Here is a 17672-nt window from a genome sequence, read left to right on the forward strand (position 1 = left end):
ATGAACAAAATGAAATCAATTTTGGTCAAAGTCAAAGCCTCTTTTATTCTAGCCAGCTAGGTAACATAACCTTTATTAAATACTAAATAACACGAGATTTTAGAAGATTTAAAGTAGCAAATTTGCAATAAAAACGTTCATGATAGAAAACAAAATATTTTTTAAGTTTGCAAGACATAAACGTAGATGCTCAACACATGCAAGCTCCATCCTGTGGGCTTCTTGTGGCAAAAACATCTGCACTCTTCTCAGAAAACCAATTCTGCCATTTTTAATAATGCATACTTGCAAATTTATAGCTGCAATGTCCATTATAAGTACCCAACGCCAAGAAACACATTAAATCCTCAACTGCTGCCAAAGGCTACTCTTGCACCTCTGTGTGCACTGTCTATGTTCTCAAAAACTCTTTGAGAAGCAGATGGTTTGCAAAGTTTCTTAATAAAGAACATTTTGGATTATTTACAGCTTTAGTCTATCTGCATCTGTATGCAGTCAGTTAACACAGTTTGTAAAAAACCCAGAACACTGGATCAGTACTCCGTCCCATCCCAAGCCAAAGATACTCTGTGCTAATCCACAGCATGCTACAGATGGGGTCCATAAACATTAAGTTGTAAATAACTCAGAATATGCCATTAAATGATCGTTTACATTGCTTTTAGTATCCCAGCAGTCAACGAATGTCAGGTTGTTATTTCATAACCTTGTCTTGTTGTCTAATGTGTGTTGGAACAAGCATCTGGTCTATGGCATAATGAATTTAAACAGCAAGTATGACCTTGAAACCATATGTGACGATACCACCTTTTCGATAAAACGTTGCTTCGTTGTCCTGTGTGGGTATTAGGAGGATATCCTGGAGAAGATATTTCGACCATCACTTCCAGAACACCACAAAGCCGCATTGTTTCATTTCCTGTAATATTGAGGTATTATTAAAGCTGTCTCTTTAACAAAACAGAAACATTTCTCCCATACCCATCACTGACTCTGAGCTTCGGTGGTCTCCTCAAACATACACCCAAACTGATTTTTTTTTTTTTTCTGTGAGCAACCTGAAATGCCATTTCTAATCAGCGGAACATTACAGTTAGTTCACAGTGACAAACAGGAAAAAGAGATCTAAGATTAGCTTTATGATGATCAGCTCTCTGAAACCAGCTACAAACCCAACGACAAGTCAAGCCAACACCAGCAGGAAGCAGAGTGACATCATAGCCCTGTGAAGGACACTGCTTCACGGTCACTTCCTGTTTGAGTAGCTTCGCACACAGTGATAAGACTGACACACGAGCACAAAGTAGATACTGACCACAGTTACCGGCAGGAAACTGACTGGTGATAAGGTAAGCTATGAAATAGCCAATCAACTTTTTTCAGCTTCATAACAATTTATTTACTATAGCTGCCTGAAGCCCAACTCTCATTCTCAGCCTAGCTTTACAATGTTAAGTCCAAACAAATGCGGTAAACAAAGAGAACAATATCTATGGCCAGGCAACATCCTGTTTCCTGGTGTAACACTACAGAGCTGAGCAGATTGAGTGGTGATTACTCTAGGAAGCCGCGGCGGCACGGCTGTCAGATCGGCCATAAGAGACAGAAACTTATCACAACAGCTGGACAGATTCCCCATGCTCTTGTGCGTAGATATCAACTGCTCTGAGAAGCACGAGACATCATACACTCCACACCAGACAGAGCTCTACTAAAAGTTGATGTTTCTTGGTACATATCTAATTTTTAACCATTTTTGGATTAATGTGATGTTTTAGCACCATTTAGGATTCAAAAGTCAATGTGTGTTAGCTTTAAAAAAATTAAATAAAGTAAAGTAAAATAAAATAAGGTTTGGTTATCAGTTGCAATGCAATATCCAATAAAGTAAGGTTGGTATAGGTTGTTAGGTCTGGTTCTTTGAGCTTAGAGAACTGGTGCTTATGAACGAGTGATGAGTTTGTTTCTCCACATCTCTCGTTTCACAAATCTGTTCATGGGCTCAAAGAGGATGCTGCTTCCGGGACGGAGCAGATCAATACTGGTTTCAGTTGAGGAAGGTTGTTGGAGGATCTATCTATCCTGCCTTATCAGTGTAAGTGCAGGTCTGACCATTCAGAGAAAAAACGCACACACCCTGAGACACTCACACTGCGAACATGTCCAAGCACTTAGCCACGATGTTTTAATTAAGGAAATGTCTAAGATATCCAAGAGTTTCATTACTCTAATTTGTTAACAAATATCTTCCTTTGTGTTCAGCAGAACAAAGACATTCATACAGGTTTGGAACTACTTGAGGGTGAGTAAATGATGACATAATTTTCATTCTATTTTTGGGTGAACTATCCCTTTAAGACATATTAGTAAAACTAGTAAAAAATAAAAAATAAAAACATCCATGTGGTTGCTAGGTGGTTTCTTCCTGCAATTCTGAATCACAAAGGATTTAACTGGTCATCATGTAATCATATGTTTAAGAGCAACGGCTAGAAATACTTCAGAAATGTCTCTCACACCCCACTATGAGTGACACATCTCTTGGTTTGAGTGACAGACAGGAGGCAACCGATCCAAGAGGGCCTAATCTAGTCTGACAGTTTAAACAGGCTTTCACACTGAGGTAGCGAGTCGGTCATAGAGGTGCGGGCAGTTTCGGTGCAACGCTGGGTTGAGGCTACGGGAGGTTTCTGATCAGAGAAAGAAAAAGAAGCCTTGCCAGCTCAGAGTTTCCATCCTGTGCACTTCAACAGCACATAGTACAGCTCGAATGAAACGTTTATGTGGTCCCTCTGATGAGGTCACCGCTTTTATGGCGGGAAAACACAAAAGGCATTCAGAGCTCAGGCAGGTGTTCTTCTGTGGCTGCTTTAAAACTACAAGCCTGAGGTTTTATCGTAACACATGCAGACAAATGTTTCACTGAAATCAACTGGATGTTTGGTGACAGCTAGGAGAGTTGGAGGGAAAGAAGCCTCATCAAGGTTATATTTAAATACTGTGAAATATCATTACAGTTTAAAATAGCTTTTCTATGTTAATATACCTTAAATTATAATTAATTAATGTGATGGCAAAGCAGAATTTCTCCAGTTTTTAGTGCCCCATGATCCTTCAGAACTTATTCTAATATGCTGATTTACTGCTCAAGAAACGTTGTTTATTATTATACATGCTAAAACAGTCACACTTTATACAAACCATACCAGACTTTTACAGGATTCTTTAATGAATATAAAGTATAAAATAACAGCATTTATTTGAAACAGTAAAATTATAAATGTCTTTACTGTCACTTTTGATCAATTTAATTTATCCTTGCTGAATAAAAATCTTTCCTTTATAGGAAAACATGTTTTGGGTATAAGGATATATTCTGTATGTATTTGGCATGTTTAAGTGCTCTGGCTCAGATTTGTTTGTTCACAGTCTGCCTTCTGGGATTTCATTCTCAACAGCAGTGGATGGTGACTGGGGCTCAGATGGCCTTCTGTGTGTATGTGTGTGTTTCAGAGTAGATGAGGAGAAAACAGAGAGAGGCAAACACATCACAATAAATCAAGCACGTCAGCCAGACTCCCAGAAGACCAGCACCACATTGACACAAAAACGCAACACAGTCCCATATGGACACCCGTGAAACCTCACTAGACAAATCCTCACTCCCTCTCCGGACTGGACACACACACCTGACTCCCCAAGCACCTTACTGGAAACAAGGCAGGTTTCTGTTCTTTAACGCACACATCTGCCAGGATGGACCTAACCACAGTTGCCAAGTCCACGTATAATACGCGACTTTGGGCTTCTTTTTTTGTTAAGTTGCGTGAAAAAATCCTGGGTTGCGGTTTTTTGGGCTTATTTAAAAAAATATATAGTCGCTTGTAGGAAAATCTGACAAGCAACTTCGTTTCTTTACATTTATGGTCGCCGTTTCCTCCAGTTCTTTGATTGACATTTTGTCTGCTCTCGCTATTAGCCAATCAGTGCAATAATATAAATGCTGTAGCCTAATTCGTCAAACATTCCACCCCCTCCTCATTGGAGTAAAATCATGCTCAACGTGAAGGCGTGTGACGCTGTAATCCCAAGCGAGTAGTTGATGCAATAAACATGTAAATTTTCACAAACATGCTGCCAACAAAGTGGCCCAAGTATGGCAAAAAGTACAACAAAGACTGGGAAAAGGATACACAACTTAAAGACTGGATAGGTCAAGTGGTCGGTGATCAAAGTAAAGCGATGTGCAGGTACTGTAAAACGGAGATTCGTGCTCACCATGCAGATCTCCTACAACATGCAAGCACAGACGAACACAAGATAAATTGTCATACAGCAGTCCGTTCAGTTGATCACTTGGGTGAACTGGTAAATTCGACCTTTGAAAAGGACTTGAGCATCCATCGTACAAAATGTACAGCACTTATCAACAACGTCATTTCACAACGACTCAGTATTCACTGGTGATCGCTGAAACCACAGACGTTGCTACGGTAAAGCAGCTGTGTGTAGTAGTGCATTATTTCAGTGTCTCATTGAACAAAATTGTTTCAACATTTTTGGGCTTAGTGGATATGCAGGGAGAGACAGCAGAAGCAATCGCGACAAGACTGACGAAGTTTCTTGACAGTATTGGTCTTGATTTCAAGAAGTGTGTCGGCATCGGAACTGATGGCTGTAGTGTTATGGTTGGACAGAAAAACTCTCCTTCTCAAAAAGAATGAGAAACTGCAACTGCTTAAGTGCTTGTGTCATTCAATTAAAATTTGTGCCAGCAAAGCCATTGAAACACTGCCTCGCAATCTCGAGTTTTTAATTTCACATTCACACAGTTGGTTTTCTCACAGTGTGCAGAGAATATGCCAAAATTTACCAATTAATAAACCTTGGTGAAACACCACTAAAGCTAGTGCAGCTTTCAGGCACTAGATGGCTCTCCATATATGACTGCTACTAATGCAATGGGATGAGCTGAAGTTACATTTTCAGCTGTGCAAAAATTCAAAACGATGCTATGATGCAGAAGTACTCTACCAGATGTACTGTGATCCCTTGGACAAACTGTACCTGGAGTTTCTTATGCCCATCTTACATGAGTTTTCTAGAGCCGACAAATTGTTTCAACTTGAAAATGGGAATGCATTCAAAATGCTGGACTGCCTACAGTCATTTTTTCGTGCACTTATCTCAAGAGTAATCACACCCAGTGCCATTCCTCCTGATTCCAAACTCCTTGATGTCAATTTGAATGACACAGCCAATCATCTGCCCGTGTGTGCTGTTAATTTTGGCGTGCAGTTTTCTATTGCTCTTGGTGAAGCAAAGCTTGACAGCACCATCGAAACAAATATGAAGAACAGGTGCTGGGATTTCCTTCTGGAAGCAGCAAAGCAGGTGCAGAATAGGCTCCCAGCAAATATCAATACCTGGAAATCCATGACATCATTCAGCCCTTCAGTGATTCTATCACAGAACAAACCACAGTATCCATGCTGAAAATGTACACTGGTGATCTCGGGGCCCTGGATGCACAGTATCAGGCAATCAACTTCCAGGAGTGGAAAACAAAGGATGACTGTCAAGCAGAACAGTTCTGGACTGAAGTTCTTAACTACAAGGACAGCAGTGGGGAGCAGAGTTTAAAATATCTGGCCCTGTTTGCACTGTCCCTTCTTGCAATGTCTTTGAGCAATGCTGACGTCGAAAGGGTTTTTTCTCAAATGAACCATCTAAAATCTAAACTTCGGAACAAAATGGGCCAGAATAATCTCAGTAGCATATTGTGCATTCGCTACGGCCTAAGAAGACCGAGCCAGGAGATGTTGCAGCACTTCAATGTTGGGATGTACAGAGATGGAGAGGAGACAGGGGAGATGATGGACAGTGCAGCAGAGCAGCAAGATGACCTTCTTTTGTAAGGTCAATTTTTTCAATGTTTTTATAATGTATTATCACAGGCTATAATAAAACAAAAAACATACTAATACTAGGTCTATACTAATACTAACAGTAGATACATTTGGTTCAAATATATTTTATTAGGCTATAAATATGTGGCTATGTTACAGCTCCCCCTTAATGCTCTTGTGTTTTTCTCCTTTTGCATCCCTTCAATCCTATTCTGCTCACAGGTGATCGGAGATGAGTGAGCCCTCCCACTTTGTTGCAGTTTGCTGATTTTTGTTCTGTTTGTTTTGTTTTTGCTTTTCAAATAAAAGAATGGCTTCAGTTTAATATATTGCAGGCTCATTTATTGATGATAAATAATACTGATGATAATCGATAATCAAATAATATTGGGCTTGTTTTTGAAGCTGTGGTTGCTTATTTGTCTCGCGAGAGTTGACAACTGTGGACTTAACCCAGAGCTCAGACGGGTAACTGCTATGTAGGGCAAACATGGGAACAAAAGGCCTGTTCTCTCATCTTGCGCTCCTCTCTTGCTCTACAAGACACCTAACCACTTGAGACGCAGCTGTCGAGACTACTATTGATTTGCTGTTGGGTTGATTTGAATCCATCCTGAAGTTCCACCTGCTGCCCGCACCATCCGCTAAGGGAAAAAAAAAGAAAAGAAAAAAACAGCGCCAACACACACTTGCAGTCACTTAGTTGACAAGAAGCTGTCACAAATGGGGCTCTGGTTTCAGAGAAACACATTTTCACGGCTGTGGAAAGTGTGACACTCACCCACTCAGTTCACGAGCACAACAGCACCCTGTGACACCTGAGACGCAAAACTTAAAGACTGATAGGTAAAGATGGAGAAAACAAGTGAGATATTAGTGAGCGAGAAGAGGCGAGCAGATGTTCTGACATTTAAAACCACCAACAGAGATACAAATGAAACCTCAAAGCTGATAATTCATTAGATTTTCATTTGAGGAGGCGTCCCGTCTAAGCTTTTCCAGATGAGATAAGCAAAGGTTGAACCCCAAATTTCAGGGGGCTGGGGCACAAAGAGACATTCATGCAGACAAAAGGGTGATCTGTGTTTTAAGGACGGGGGGGGGGTGCTATATCTGAAATCAGCTCATTGCATTATAATACGGCTAGAAATATACTCTACACAAGCACAAAACAAGACACAAAAGCTCGACCCAAGTCCTATTCACCTGTGAACATTCATACTTTACCTCAGTAAACCGTGAAACTCTAAAGAATGATTGAGTTCAAATGTTACATTTAGGGATGCAATGGCATTAAGTTCTGGCAGACAAACAGATAAACTGATTATACTTTAAATGACCGATATTTAAATTCTAAACTAAATAACTAAATAAATATAAACAAAAAAACACACTATTTTTTTTTTTTTTATCAGTCAACAGTGTTATTAAATTATTTGTTTTTAACTTTAGATTTTAGATGATGGCAAATGTTATCAAAATGAACAAATAACAGATAAATAGCCAATAAACAATTAATGACCAATATTTAAATTAAATAAATAAAAATTAACCAACAATTTGTGTGTGTGTGTGTGTGTGTGTGTATACATATACACACACACACACATATATATATATATATATATATATATATATATATATATATATTTATTTTCTTTATTTATTACACATACATACACATATATATATATATATATTAGGGGTGGAACGGTTCAAAGTTTTCACGGTTTGGTTTGCATCACGGTTTTAGTCACGGTTTCGGTACAGTTCGATATGTTTAGGGAAACACTATACTGTCAAATAACAATAAAGAAAATAAGAATAATCTATCTAACTACAAGCAACAACACAAATAAAAATAGAGTAAAGATACAAATAAAATAATCAGTTATTTGATTTTCAGTTGTTTTTTTAGGTAGGTCTATAGCATTAGTTTTTAGGTACAGAAATTGAATAAAGTAATCAAATGTAAAACAGCACTGCATATTTGACTGTATAATTGACCTATATATACAGTGTATATATATATATATATATATATATATATATATATATGTGTGTGTGTGTGTGTGTGTGTGTGTGCGCGCATGTGTATATATACATAGGCCTATGTGTGTGTGTGTATATATATATATATATACACCCATACTCGGAATTTGTGCTCTGCATTTAACCCATCCAACGTGCACACACACAGCAGTGAACACACACACACACACACACACACACACCCGGAGCAGTGGGCAGCCATTTATGCTGCGGCACCCGGGGAGCAGTTGGGGGTTTGGTGGCTTGCTCAAGGGCACCTCAGTCGTGGTATTGAGGGTGGGGAGATAGATATATGTATATATACACATTCATGTTTTTAAATATTAACTGCATTAGATGTCTCCAAAGATTATCAAAATGTAAAAAAATTTACATGAACAACTAAATATTCAATATTGAATAATCATCATCATCTCTAGTATCATCTAATAATGGTTATTATTTACAGTTATTATAGTTAGCTAGCTATAAAACAAATCGATAGTTACAGAAAGTTTGACACTGCAGTTAAAATAGTTGACCAAGGAAAAAAAAAAAAAAAAACGTTTTTGCTACTGACCAACTCTTGAATTATGAACCTCATTCTTGGCTAGAAGCATTTGAGTATCATATGTATTCTGACCTAAATGTGTTTGTGTTCATAGCAAAAGGATAATTGTAGAAGGGAAACACAAGAACAGGATGTTGTGGAGCACTTCCTCTGAGTTTTCCTCCAGATGACTGAAAAGAGGGTTAAATGGCACAGTACAACAGAATCAGAGCAAGCAAAAATAATAACAGAAACCTGCACTCAATGCCACTGATTTGCTGCATAAAGATTGGGTTGCACAAAGTGTCCTGTCTTGTAAGAGTGTGTGTGTGTGTTTGCCCTTCCTCTGGAGGTCACATATCCCATCGTCTTTCCTTTCCGGTCTTCAGCCTAGCCTTTCTTGCAACCCACTTCCTTTAAGATCTGGATAAGTTTTGGGGTCTTGAGAATTCCCATCCAGAGAACATAGACACTGAATTTATTCTAAATTTCTTGGAAGCTCAGTCTTTGCCAATTAATGCCAATTCAAAGTAGTATACAGCGGTATCTCCCAGATCTAAGGCTCGGAATCGGTCCGTGACTTCCTCATTAATGAAGCTTTTCCATCATTATCTGGGCACCAGATGAACCTCATCATCACACTGCAGAGCAGACGGTGCAGTAACCGAGGTGGGGGAGTTGGGATACGTGGCGTGCCATCTGATTGGTGGTAGACTGAGTGCTGCTAATTGCGCTTTTACCCAAATGCAGACCTCCGCTCATTAATCACAGTGCCGGGCCTACATTTGACAAGGCAATTTAAGAGAAATAAACACAAACATGATCGAAATAACAGGAGAACATATTTGAGCCTCCAATGCAGGACAAACATGTTACAGAACGGGATAAAGGAAAAAGAGCGGGAAAACATGAAAGAGTGACCAGAGAGCGGGGAGACCCCTAATTGAGTAGAACATCTGGCTCTGTTCCACTGCTATTTGGCTGTTTTAACTTCATTGTTCCTGTGTGTGATGGATGCAGCTGGAGAAGGTTGAGTTTGGGGGATGGAGAGGGGCCCATTTGGTCTGCAGGCTGAGATAAGAGGAGGATATATTTTCCTTTCATTCTCCATGGGAGGGCATTCGCTTACTCTGAAAATAACTCCAATTAACTCCAGCGAAGGGGTGACATGCTCTGCTGCAGTCCATCATGTGCCATTTGCCATGTGCCCAGGTCTGGCTCGCATTGGACATTATTGCAGTCTATGATCACTTTTTTTTTTACCTATGTTAAAACTAGGGATGCACCAATATTAAATCAACCAACACTGAAATTCTAAGAAATATTTATTGAGCAGCAAATCAGCATATTAGAATGATTTCTGAAGAATCATGTGACACCGAAAACTCGAGTATGGCTGCTGAAAATTCAGCTTTGGCACAAATTAGAGTTTAAAGAAAAGCATTATTATTGACAACATTACCATTTTGAATGTATTAATGATCAACTGAATGCAGCCTTTATGAAGCATTTCTTACCTTTACCAACCCCAAACATTTAAATAAAAAAAAATAAAAAAACTCTAATATTGACCAATATGTCATCGATATATTGTGCATCCCTACTTAAAATTATTTTAATGAAATTATACAATTTATTTAATTATTCAAACTTATTAAATGCCACCGTTCGACAAGATATGTCCATGACAATAAACAAAAAAATGGTATTTCCAATCAGCTTCCTAAAACTTTCGGTTTTATAATGATCTTTTATAAGGATCCAACGTCTTATATTAAAAAAAAAGACACAGCGAGAGCCTGAGAGATAATGCATTTATTACTTTGGATGAGAGAAATAATCTGCTGCATACTGAAATGTTTTTCTGACCAGAATCTATTGGAGAATGGGCAATTGAGTTCACCCACCAAACAAGCCAACCTATAATTAGTTCCTCCTAGGGAAGAAGAAATCGCTGAACATTAACTTCTGCTTGCACAGTAAAAATAACAGAGTTAACCTTTTAAGAGATGCTCTCTGCAATGTACTTACTCAAGGTCAAAGGAAACAAGGCAGGCCGGTCTCTCAGTTCCTCTGCCTAGCGGTTTAAAATCCACAGCTCCGTTTCCATCAAGGTCTGCACTTTCACTTCAGCTTTTCATCACCGGCTCAGATGGCGTCTTGAGATAAAGCTACATCAGCGACCTTTTCCATCAAATCTGCTGCTGTATTAGCAATTACGTTCAGTCTGTTTCAGCACAGCGTTCAGTCCAAGCATCATCCCGTGAAGTTCCCGTTGCCCCCTGTACTGTTACATGTTGATCCTTTTCTGTTTATTCACAGCAGATGGTAATGGGCTCCAAAAAAGTCAGTTTCAACAACTAGAGCATTGTGTTTATCCATAGTGAGTGTTGTGGAACATCTGCCTGGAGAACGTAGTAGCTTGTGGTCAAACATGAATTAAGAATGGTTATTTAGTGAGGGTGGTAAACATCCTGTGCTTTAAGGAAATAAAACTATTCCAAACATCATGGTGCTAACGCCTACACTGGTTTACAGGTGCGAGAGGCGTGGAGGTGCAAGCTGGGAAGAAAGTTTTTGCACATTTGCGGAAAACAAAAACTTCCCCGAATGTTCCGTAGCTGTTAAGCAGCTTTAAACCAAGCAAGCTGAGTAAGGAGATTTAAACAGACGGCTGCCACTTATGAGAAAGTGCAGTATATTACCTTTCTTAGAGGGGAATTAGCTCTCTTGAAGGGCTCTCGAGAGCTTTAAAAAAACGTTTTTGGACGTGACGAGGCTGGAAGATGTAGAGTAAGGAATGGGGTTAATACACTGATTTCAAAGTCAGCGTGAATGCAAAACAGCTCCCTGGACCGTCCCCCACTGTCTGTGGCCTGCTTAAAGGCCAAACCTCAGAGATATTTTCTTCTGCATGTTTGAGAACAGCACATCTTACGTCTCTATCGCTGTTGAAAGCAGTCTCTCTGTCATCTGCTCACACCTCAAAGCCACAGGAACATTAAAACATCTGCCAATCTTCTCATTATGCACGACAACTGAGAAGCAAGCACGTCAATGAGGCCAAGTCTGAGGCTTCAACGAAGTTCAACTTGTACTGCATGGCTCCATGCTTCTCTCCACAATGCTTTCCATCTCTGTCACCAAAAAACACTGAGGAGACACTGAGGAGATTAAAACTTGAGAGATCCAACACTGCAAGGCTTAAGACTGCCACCTCAGCCTCAGGCACAGCAAAGCTTGCCAACCTCCACTGGATTCAATACATCCGGCCCATTCATCCCTGTTCCAGACCACGGTTTTGTCCTCTTAACGTCAATGCTAATAGATAGTAATTCATTTAGATCTTTCCAGTAAAAGGAGAAACTCAGAACCTCAGCAATCCTCTGATAGTTTTCAAACAGAGTTGGCATTGCTAGAGTACAGCACACAATTTGCAGATGGGTGTTTGTATCATCACTGTGACAAAACTTTAATAGATGTTAAAAATTGTGCAGTTAATGAAACAAAGAAACACCACATTCGTTTTTTTTTTTCCACGGTTCAATCAGTGGCTTTATGGTTATTTATTTTTTTTTTTTTCTGTTGTTGTTGCCCACAGCTGTGAAACAATGTAAACACAGAAAAATAGTAACGTAACACAGACATGGTGAACAATTAAATAGTGTATACTATTTAAGAGTATACTAAAATAAAATACTTCAAAAGGAGTTAAAACAAATAAAATGTTTGCTTTTAAAGCTTTTCAAACATTTAAAAAATAAGTTTTCAGTGCATTTTTGTGGAATGAATCACAAAGATCTCTCAAAACTATACATTATAAGTTATTTATGAAATATTTGGTCTTCCACAAACTGTCTAACATTGCATGGCAGAGATGATATTTATGGCAGGAGGGTGCTGGGGGAGAGAGACAGAAAAAGAGAGTACCATTGTTGGTCTCAGGAGCTGCAGTATAATTACTATAGCACATGCGGGGCCTCTATGAAGATGCCTGGCTGCAGCAGGCCAGGGACCAGCTTTCTGTACTGATGTCTCCCCGCAGCCCCACTGCACTATGAATGAACTCTCCTTGCTTTTCCACATGGCTCTTTCTCCCGTTTCCCTCCTCTCTTACTGCCTCTTCTGTCCTTTCTCCACATCTCATTCAGAGAGCTCAATAATATGGATAAGCGGGACTTTCACTTGCCCTGCCAACATTGTCATACACACACTTATTCCAATGTATTATTTACAAATGTATATGTACTGATACTCTTATGTCCTATTATATAATATATACCAAAAGGTGTTTATTATACTTCACTTTTTATCATATTAATATTGATATGTGCCAAACAATATTTTTATCATTTTTAAATTTTCCATTTTAACTAATGCGTTCAATATTGAAAACCTCATCTGTGTGAGCCAGCCAAGATGTTACCGTGGCAACATATTTAAATTAGCAGAATTTTTAATGTTCAGAGAAAACCAAACACTTCCGTTTGCAAGCAACAAAAAACATATAAATGTCAATCATAAGACACCATGACAGCACAGCACTAACCTGACTAGCGACTAGGGATGTGCAACAGCGATCGAGTACTCAGCCGTGACAGCGATCATAAAAACGAAGACCATGGGAAAAAAAAATTCTGATCGGTTATAGCAGCACTTTGGGCAGCACACTGAGCTCTTATTGTTTAGCTTGCAACAGCATGCGGTTCAAAGCATAGACGTGAGAAGAGAGAGAAGCATGGCTTTGAAGTCACGTAGTGATGTCTGGGTTAGCCACATACATATCTGATTAATCTAATATAGGATGCGTTGGGATATTAACATTTATAAACATGCTGAATGCGCTGTATATTACCAGTGTTTAGTTTCATGCTCAAATGCAATGCCCGAAATTGACTGAGTTATTTGAGACGATCGTACTGCTTTTAGATGTTGTTGTTTTTTTAAATACTGATCATGTAATAATGCAGCAGTGATTTTGTCGTCATATTTGTTCAACAGTAAGCATACTTCAATTAAAATTGTTTTCTTACTTCGTATGGCTTCGAAAACACGCAGATGATTTTAAGAATCACTTGATAATGTAGATGAAAATGTAGCAAAAATCTGCCATAAACATTAATGACATATGCATTATAATGAGAACTTTATAGGATGTGAAATCTATAGTAAATTCCGTCCTTACCCGTGTTTCAGTGCGCTGTAGAAAGTGCATCCCGGCAGGAGCTCTCTCTCTCTCGCTATAGCACGTAACTTAAAGTTCACTGGCATCATAATCATAATCTAACTGTGTTCATGTTTTTATAGACATGTTTTCATGTCATATTTTTATTTTTAACATTCATTTTCATAACAGTCTTCAGATATTTTCAGATATTCAGATATTATAGCAACAATTCAATCAACTAGCATTGGGCCATCAAATCTTCCTTATTGTTAAGCCCTACACATCTCGATTTCTTGACCTTTTGTCGTCCCTCGCTTCCTCCATGTAATCTGCAAAAGCACACATTACTATCCCCCATTTGTGTGGGACAGGGAGCCAAAGGCTGCAAGGCAAAGTAGAGGATCTCTCCCTGGAGATTTAAGACAGAGTGGCACAGCAGACATGGAGGAGCTGTCAGCCGATATCCCTGCGAGTGTCCGGAGCGAGTGTCACCGCTTCTGGATATGACAACGTGTCAGGACGGCCTGTCAGTTGCTGTCCGCAGGCTAACAAACGCCGCTTTACCTCTCCATCACCCTTCAAAAATTTTATTTCAATCAAATTCTCACCCCTGCAGAATCTGGTGAGACTGGGATCGAAAGCATTACTAAAATTAAACTCTTCTGCCAAAACCCGAGCCAGAGTTGCCAATCAAAAGCAGTGGGATATAAACCAACAGCTGAAACACTATTATTTGCTGGCAGTATCAAACGCCTTATGATACGTTTTCAAAATGTGCACTATTTTCCCAAATAGACAGTGGCCTAAATGCAGTTTAATTGATGTGAGGCTATGCTCTAAACCAGATTCTGGGAATGTTACGCTTGGCTGTCAGTAACACAGAATGCTTCTTTAGCATTCTAAAATTTTCCTCTTTAGTCAAGGGCCGTGTTTCAAATCTGAAAAGCACAGGCTAACCCAGAGCTCTAATGGCCCTCGGGGAGAGTATTCTGCATGTGTCAGCTTATGCCCGAGACACACTTGCTCTGTTAATAATCTCTCTCACTTTGTTCTCGCCCTGCGCACAGTCTGCTTGGCCCACCAAGGGTTTAGATCCAGAGGGGGTCGGTCTCTTTCGTTAGGGCTGCTGTTCTTGATCTGAGTTGGATTTCCATGATAATTAGCCATGACTCAAGCTGACATAAAACACCAGAGGATACTCAACGAACAGACCAGTCATGTGACCTGACCTCTCCTGTGTCTATGTCCATCCAACAGGATGTTCAAAGGGCAACAGATCAGTGTCAAAATGAAAGGCCGCATGAGTTATGAGACTGACAACCGTGATAACGCATGAAGATGATCTTAAAAACCATCTGCTGGGGTTAAAACGGACGTCTCAAGCACGATGCACAGAATAAAAGTGAAATCTCTGCTCTATTCCTTTTGTTTCACTTTGCAATGGACAAAACCAAACACTTATGTACAATTCACTGACCAGACCAGACCATAAGTGAAATAAAAAGCATCCTACCTGTCTTGTGACTGTTCTTCATACATTCTCTCCTTGGCTTCCTTAAAGAGCCGGATTGCTCTTTTGGATTTCTTCATCAGGCTGTCGATGTACACTTTGAAATAGTCATTCTCGCTTAGCTGAGTAAGTCTCTGGTTCTCTTCGTATTTGCACAGAATCAGCCTCAGGTGCTGGTAAGTGTCAGGTAAAATATCCAGGATGTACGGAGGACTGTTCTTCAGCTGTAGTCTGGGGTTCTGACATAACCTCACCTAAAAAAAATAATAATAAAAAAACACACAGCATCGGCTTAAAAAACCAACTCCTCTTCACTGAGAACAAAGTAAACAGCCATTTTTACTGAATTTATTTTGAATAAAGAAAAAAAATTCAAAAGATAGGTGGTATTACTGATAAGTCTTTTATAAAATATTTGTAGTAATGATAGATGCACGGGAAATAAATCACATAAAATACAGTATAAATGTATACATTAATATATAAATAATACTTTTTAAATCACAAAAGGACTGCGTAAATAAAATAATGTTACGAGTAAATGTTGTATTACTTAAAAGGGTCTTCAAGTTCTAAATATATAGGCTATATATATATATATATATAGTCAAGTCGTGACGTATTGTCAAGTATGGTGACCCATACTCGAAATTGGTGCTCTACGTTTAACCCATCCAAGTGCACACACACAGCAGTGAGTAGTGAACAAATGCACACACACGCACACACACACACACCGTGAACACACACCCGGAGCAGTGGGCAGCCATGCTGCAGCGCCCGGGGAGCAGTTGGGGGTTCGGTTCAAGGGCACCTCAGTCGTGGTATTGAGGGTGGAGAGAGCGCTGTACATTCACTCCCCCCACCTACAATCCCTGCCGGCCGGGGACTCGAACCCGCAACCTTCCGATTACGAGTCCGACTCTCTAACCATTAGGCCACGACTTCCCCATATATATATAGGGTTTTATAAAATCTATAGATAGATAGATAGATAGATAGATAGATAGATAGATAGATAGATAGATAGAGTAAATGAAGCTAACTGGGTGGAAACTTTTCGAGCTTGCCGCCACACAGTAAACAGTTTGCTACAATGTATCAAACAAACGCTTCCAAACAACCGACTTCATGGAAAAGCAGAGGAAGCACTGTTGCGTCATCGGCAGCAAGACTGTTAACATACTCAGGCAGGACACTTACTACTTTGTCCATGAGTTTCCATGTCTTCTCTACGGTCCGGCGGTCCGCGGCCGCTTGCTTGGGGGGTCCGACTGCGTCCTGGATGGCGTCAATAATGCCTAAAATACGGCCTTTCCGATTGTTAGGTGGGCGTCCACTGAGAGCAGTTGCCATTTTCTGCACACTGTAACACAGAAATGTTGCTCCTGAATACAACAAAACACATGTGGGCAGATATGTGGCCGTATAAATGAGCTGTACCAGCACCGAAAACCACATTAGGTCTTTTATATCAGTCCAGCGTTTAGTACAAGTCAATTAAAATACTTGGACTTCGTAACTGAAAACAATAGCAACGCCATTAACCAATTTAATCCCACTGGTTACATTTGAGAACATTAGTTGGAAACCATGAAAAACTTACAATATACAAATACACCTACCATATACGCCACATGTTATATTTGAATAAGTAGCTTATTAAATCACATTCTAAAAGTTTTTAAAAACTTTTCCAGAAAATAAGCATGCAGTTTGTTTAATAAGGTTGTCTATGCAGTAAAATACATGTGCCAAATAAACTGGGAACAATTTGGGATAAACCCGTTTAAAAACCACCCCACAGAAAGGGTTACAGTGTTGCACTTTTAAAAGAGCGTGTAACATAAATGCGTCGTAGTAAGAATCGCAACTTGATGTTCAAAGATTAAGACAACTCATGAGTCAACTCTTAAATTCACTGTAAATTGCGGCAAATTGCTCTTTTGTATCATCTATAAACTCCAGACTTACTGCGGCAAAAGGAAAACAGTGTAGCTGCCAAGACAGGGAATGTCAGAGTTCCTGAGTTGAAGCTTTAGGGAGGTCCCCACAACAAAAGCAAGAAAAACACAACGCCAATCCCAGGGAACTGTTACATCTCTGCCCAGATGTCCAGAAACTACAAGCGGCTTTTTCGTATCCTCAAGCAGAAACCACTTAAACGCAGTATAATCCCGCTTTTCTCGCTGTCTGATATGGTCGTGTCACTGCTCGCTTAAAAATCAGTACTGGAACAAGAAGCAGCGAAACCAACAGGGAGGAGCGAGTGGGCGGAGCCGATGAAGCAATCGCTCTGAAGTGGCCAATCAGAAGGCGGGAACGTTCTCGGAGGTGATGGAGTCCTCCAATCGCCAATTAGAGTGGAGACTTTAAGTGCATACTTAATATTTCCGTAAATGAAGAGGCAATGAAATCGTGCAAAGCGTTTTGTAGGTTGTTCCTATTATGCAAATTGTACATTCAGTCGTCCTCACTTTCTCCGATGGAAACAAGCGTTATGGC

General features: G+C 39.7%; 1 protein-coding gene across 1 annotated transcript in view; it reads right to left on the bottom strand.

Moving 5' to 3' along the window:
- LOC306865679 (E3 ubiquitin-protein ligase CBL-B-like) overlaps window positions 1–17400 on the bottom strand; it is a 63360-nt gene extending 45960 nt beyond the window's left edge. Inside the window, exons 1-3 of the mRNA XM_079410423.1 lie at window positions 17142–17400; window positions 16371–16533; window positions 15171–15421 (exon numbers count right to left, since the gene is read on the bottom strand). Of these exons, the coding sequence (XP_079266549.1) occupies window positions 15171–15421; window positions 16371–16523 (404 nt within the window). The 5' untranslated portion in view covers window positions 16524–16533; window positions 17142–17400. The remainder of the gene's footprint in view (window positions 1–15170; window positions 15422–16370; window positions 16534–17141) is intronic.
- Window positions 17401–17672: the final 272 nt, after the last annotated feature.

Source organism: Barbus barbus (genome assembly GCF_936440315.1).
Source record: "Barbus barbus genome assembly, chromosome: 47".
In the NCBI taxonomy this organism is placed as follows: Eukaryota; Metazoa; Chordata; class Actinopteri; order Cypriniformes; family Cyprinidae; genus Barbus; species Barbus barbus.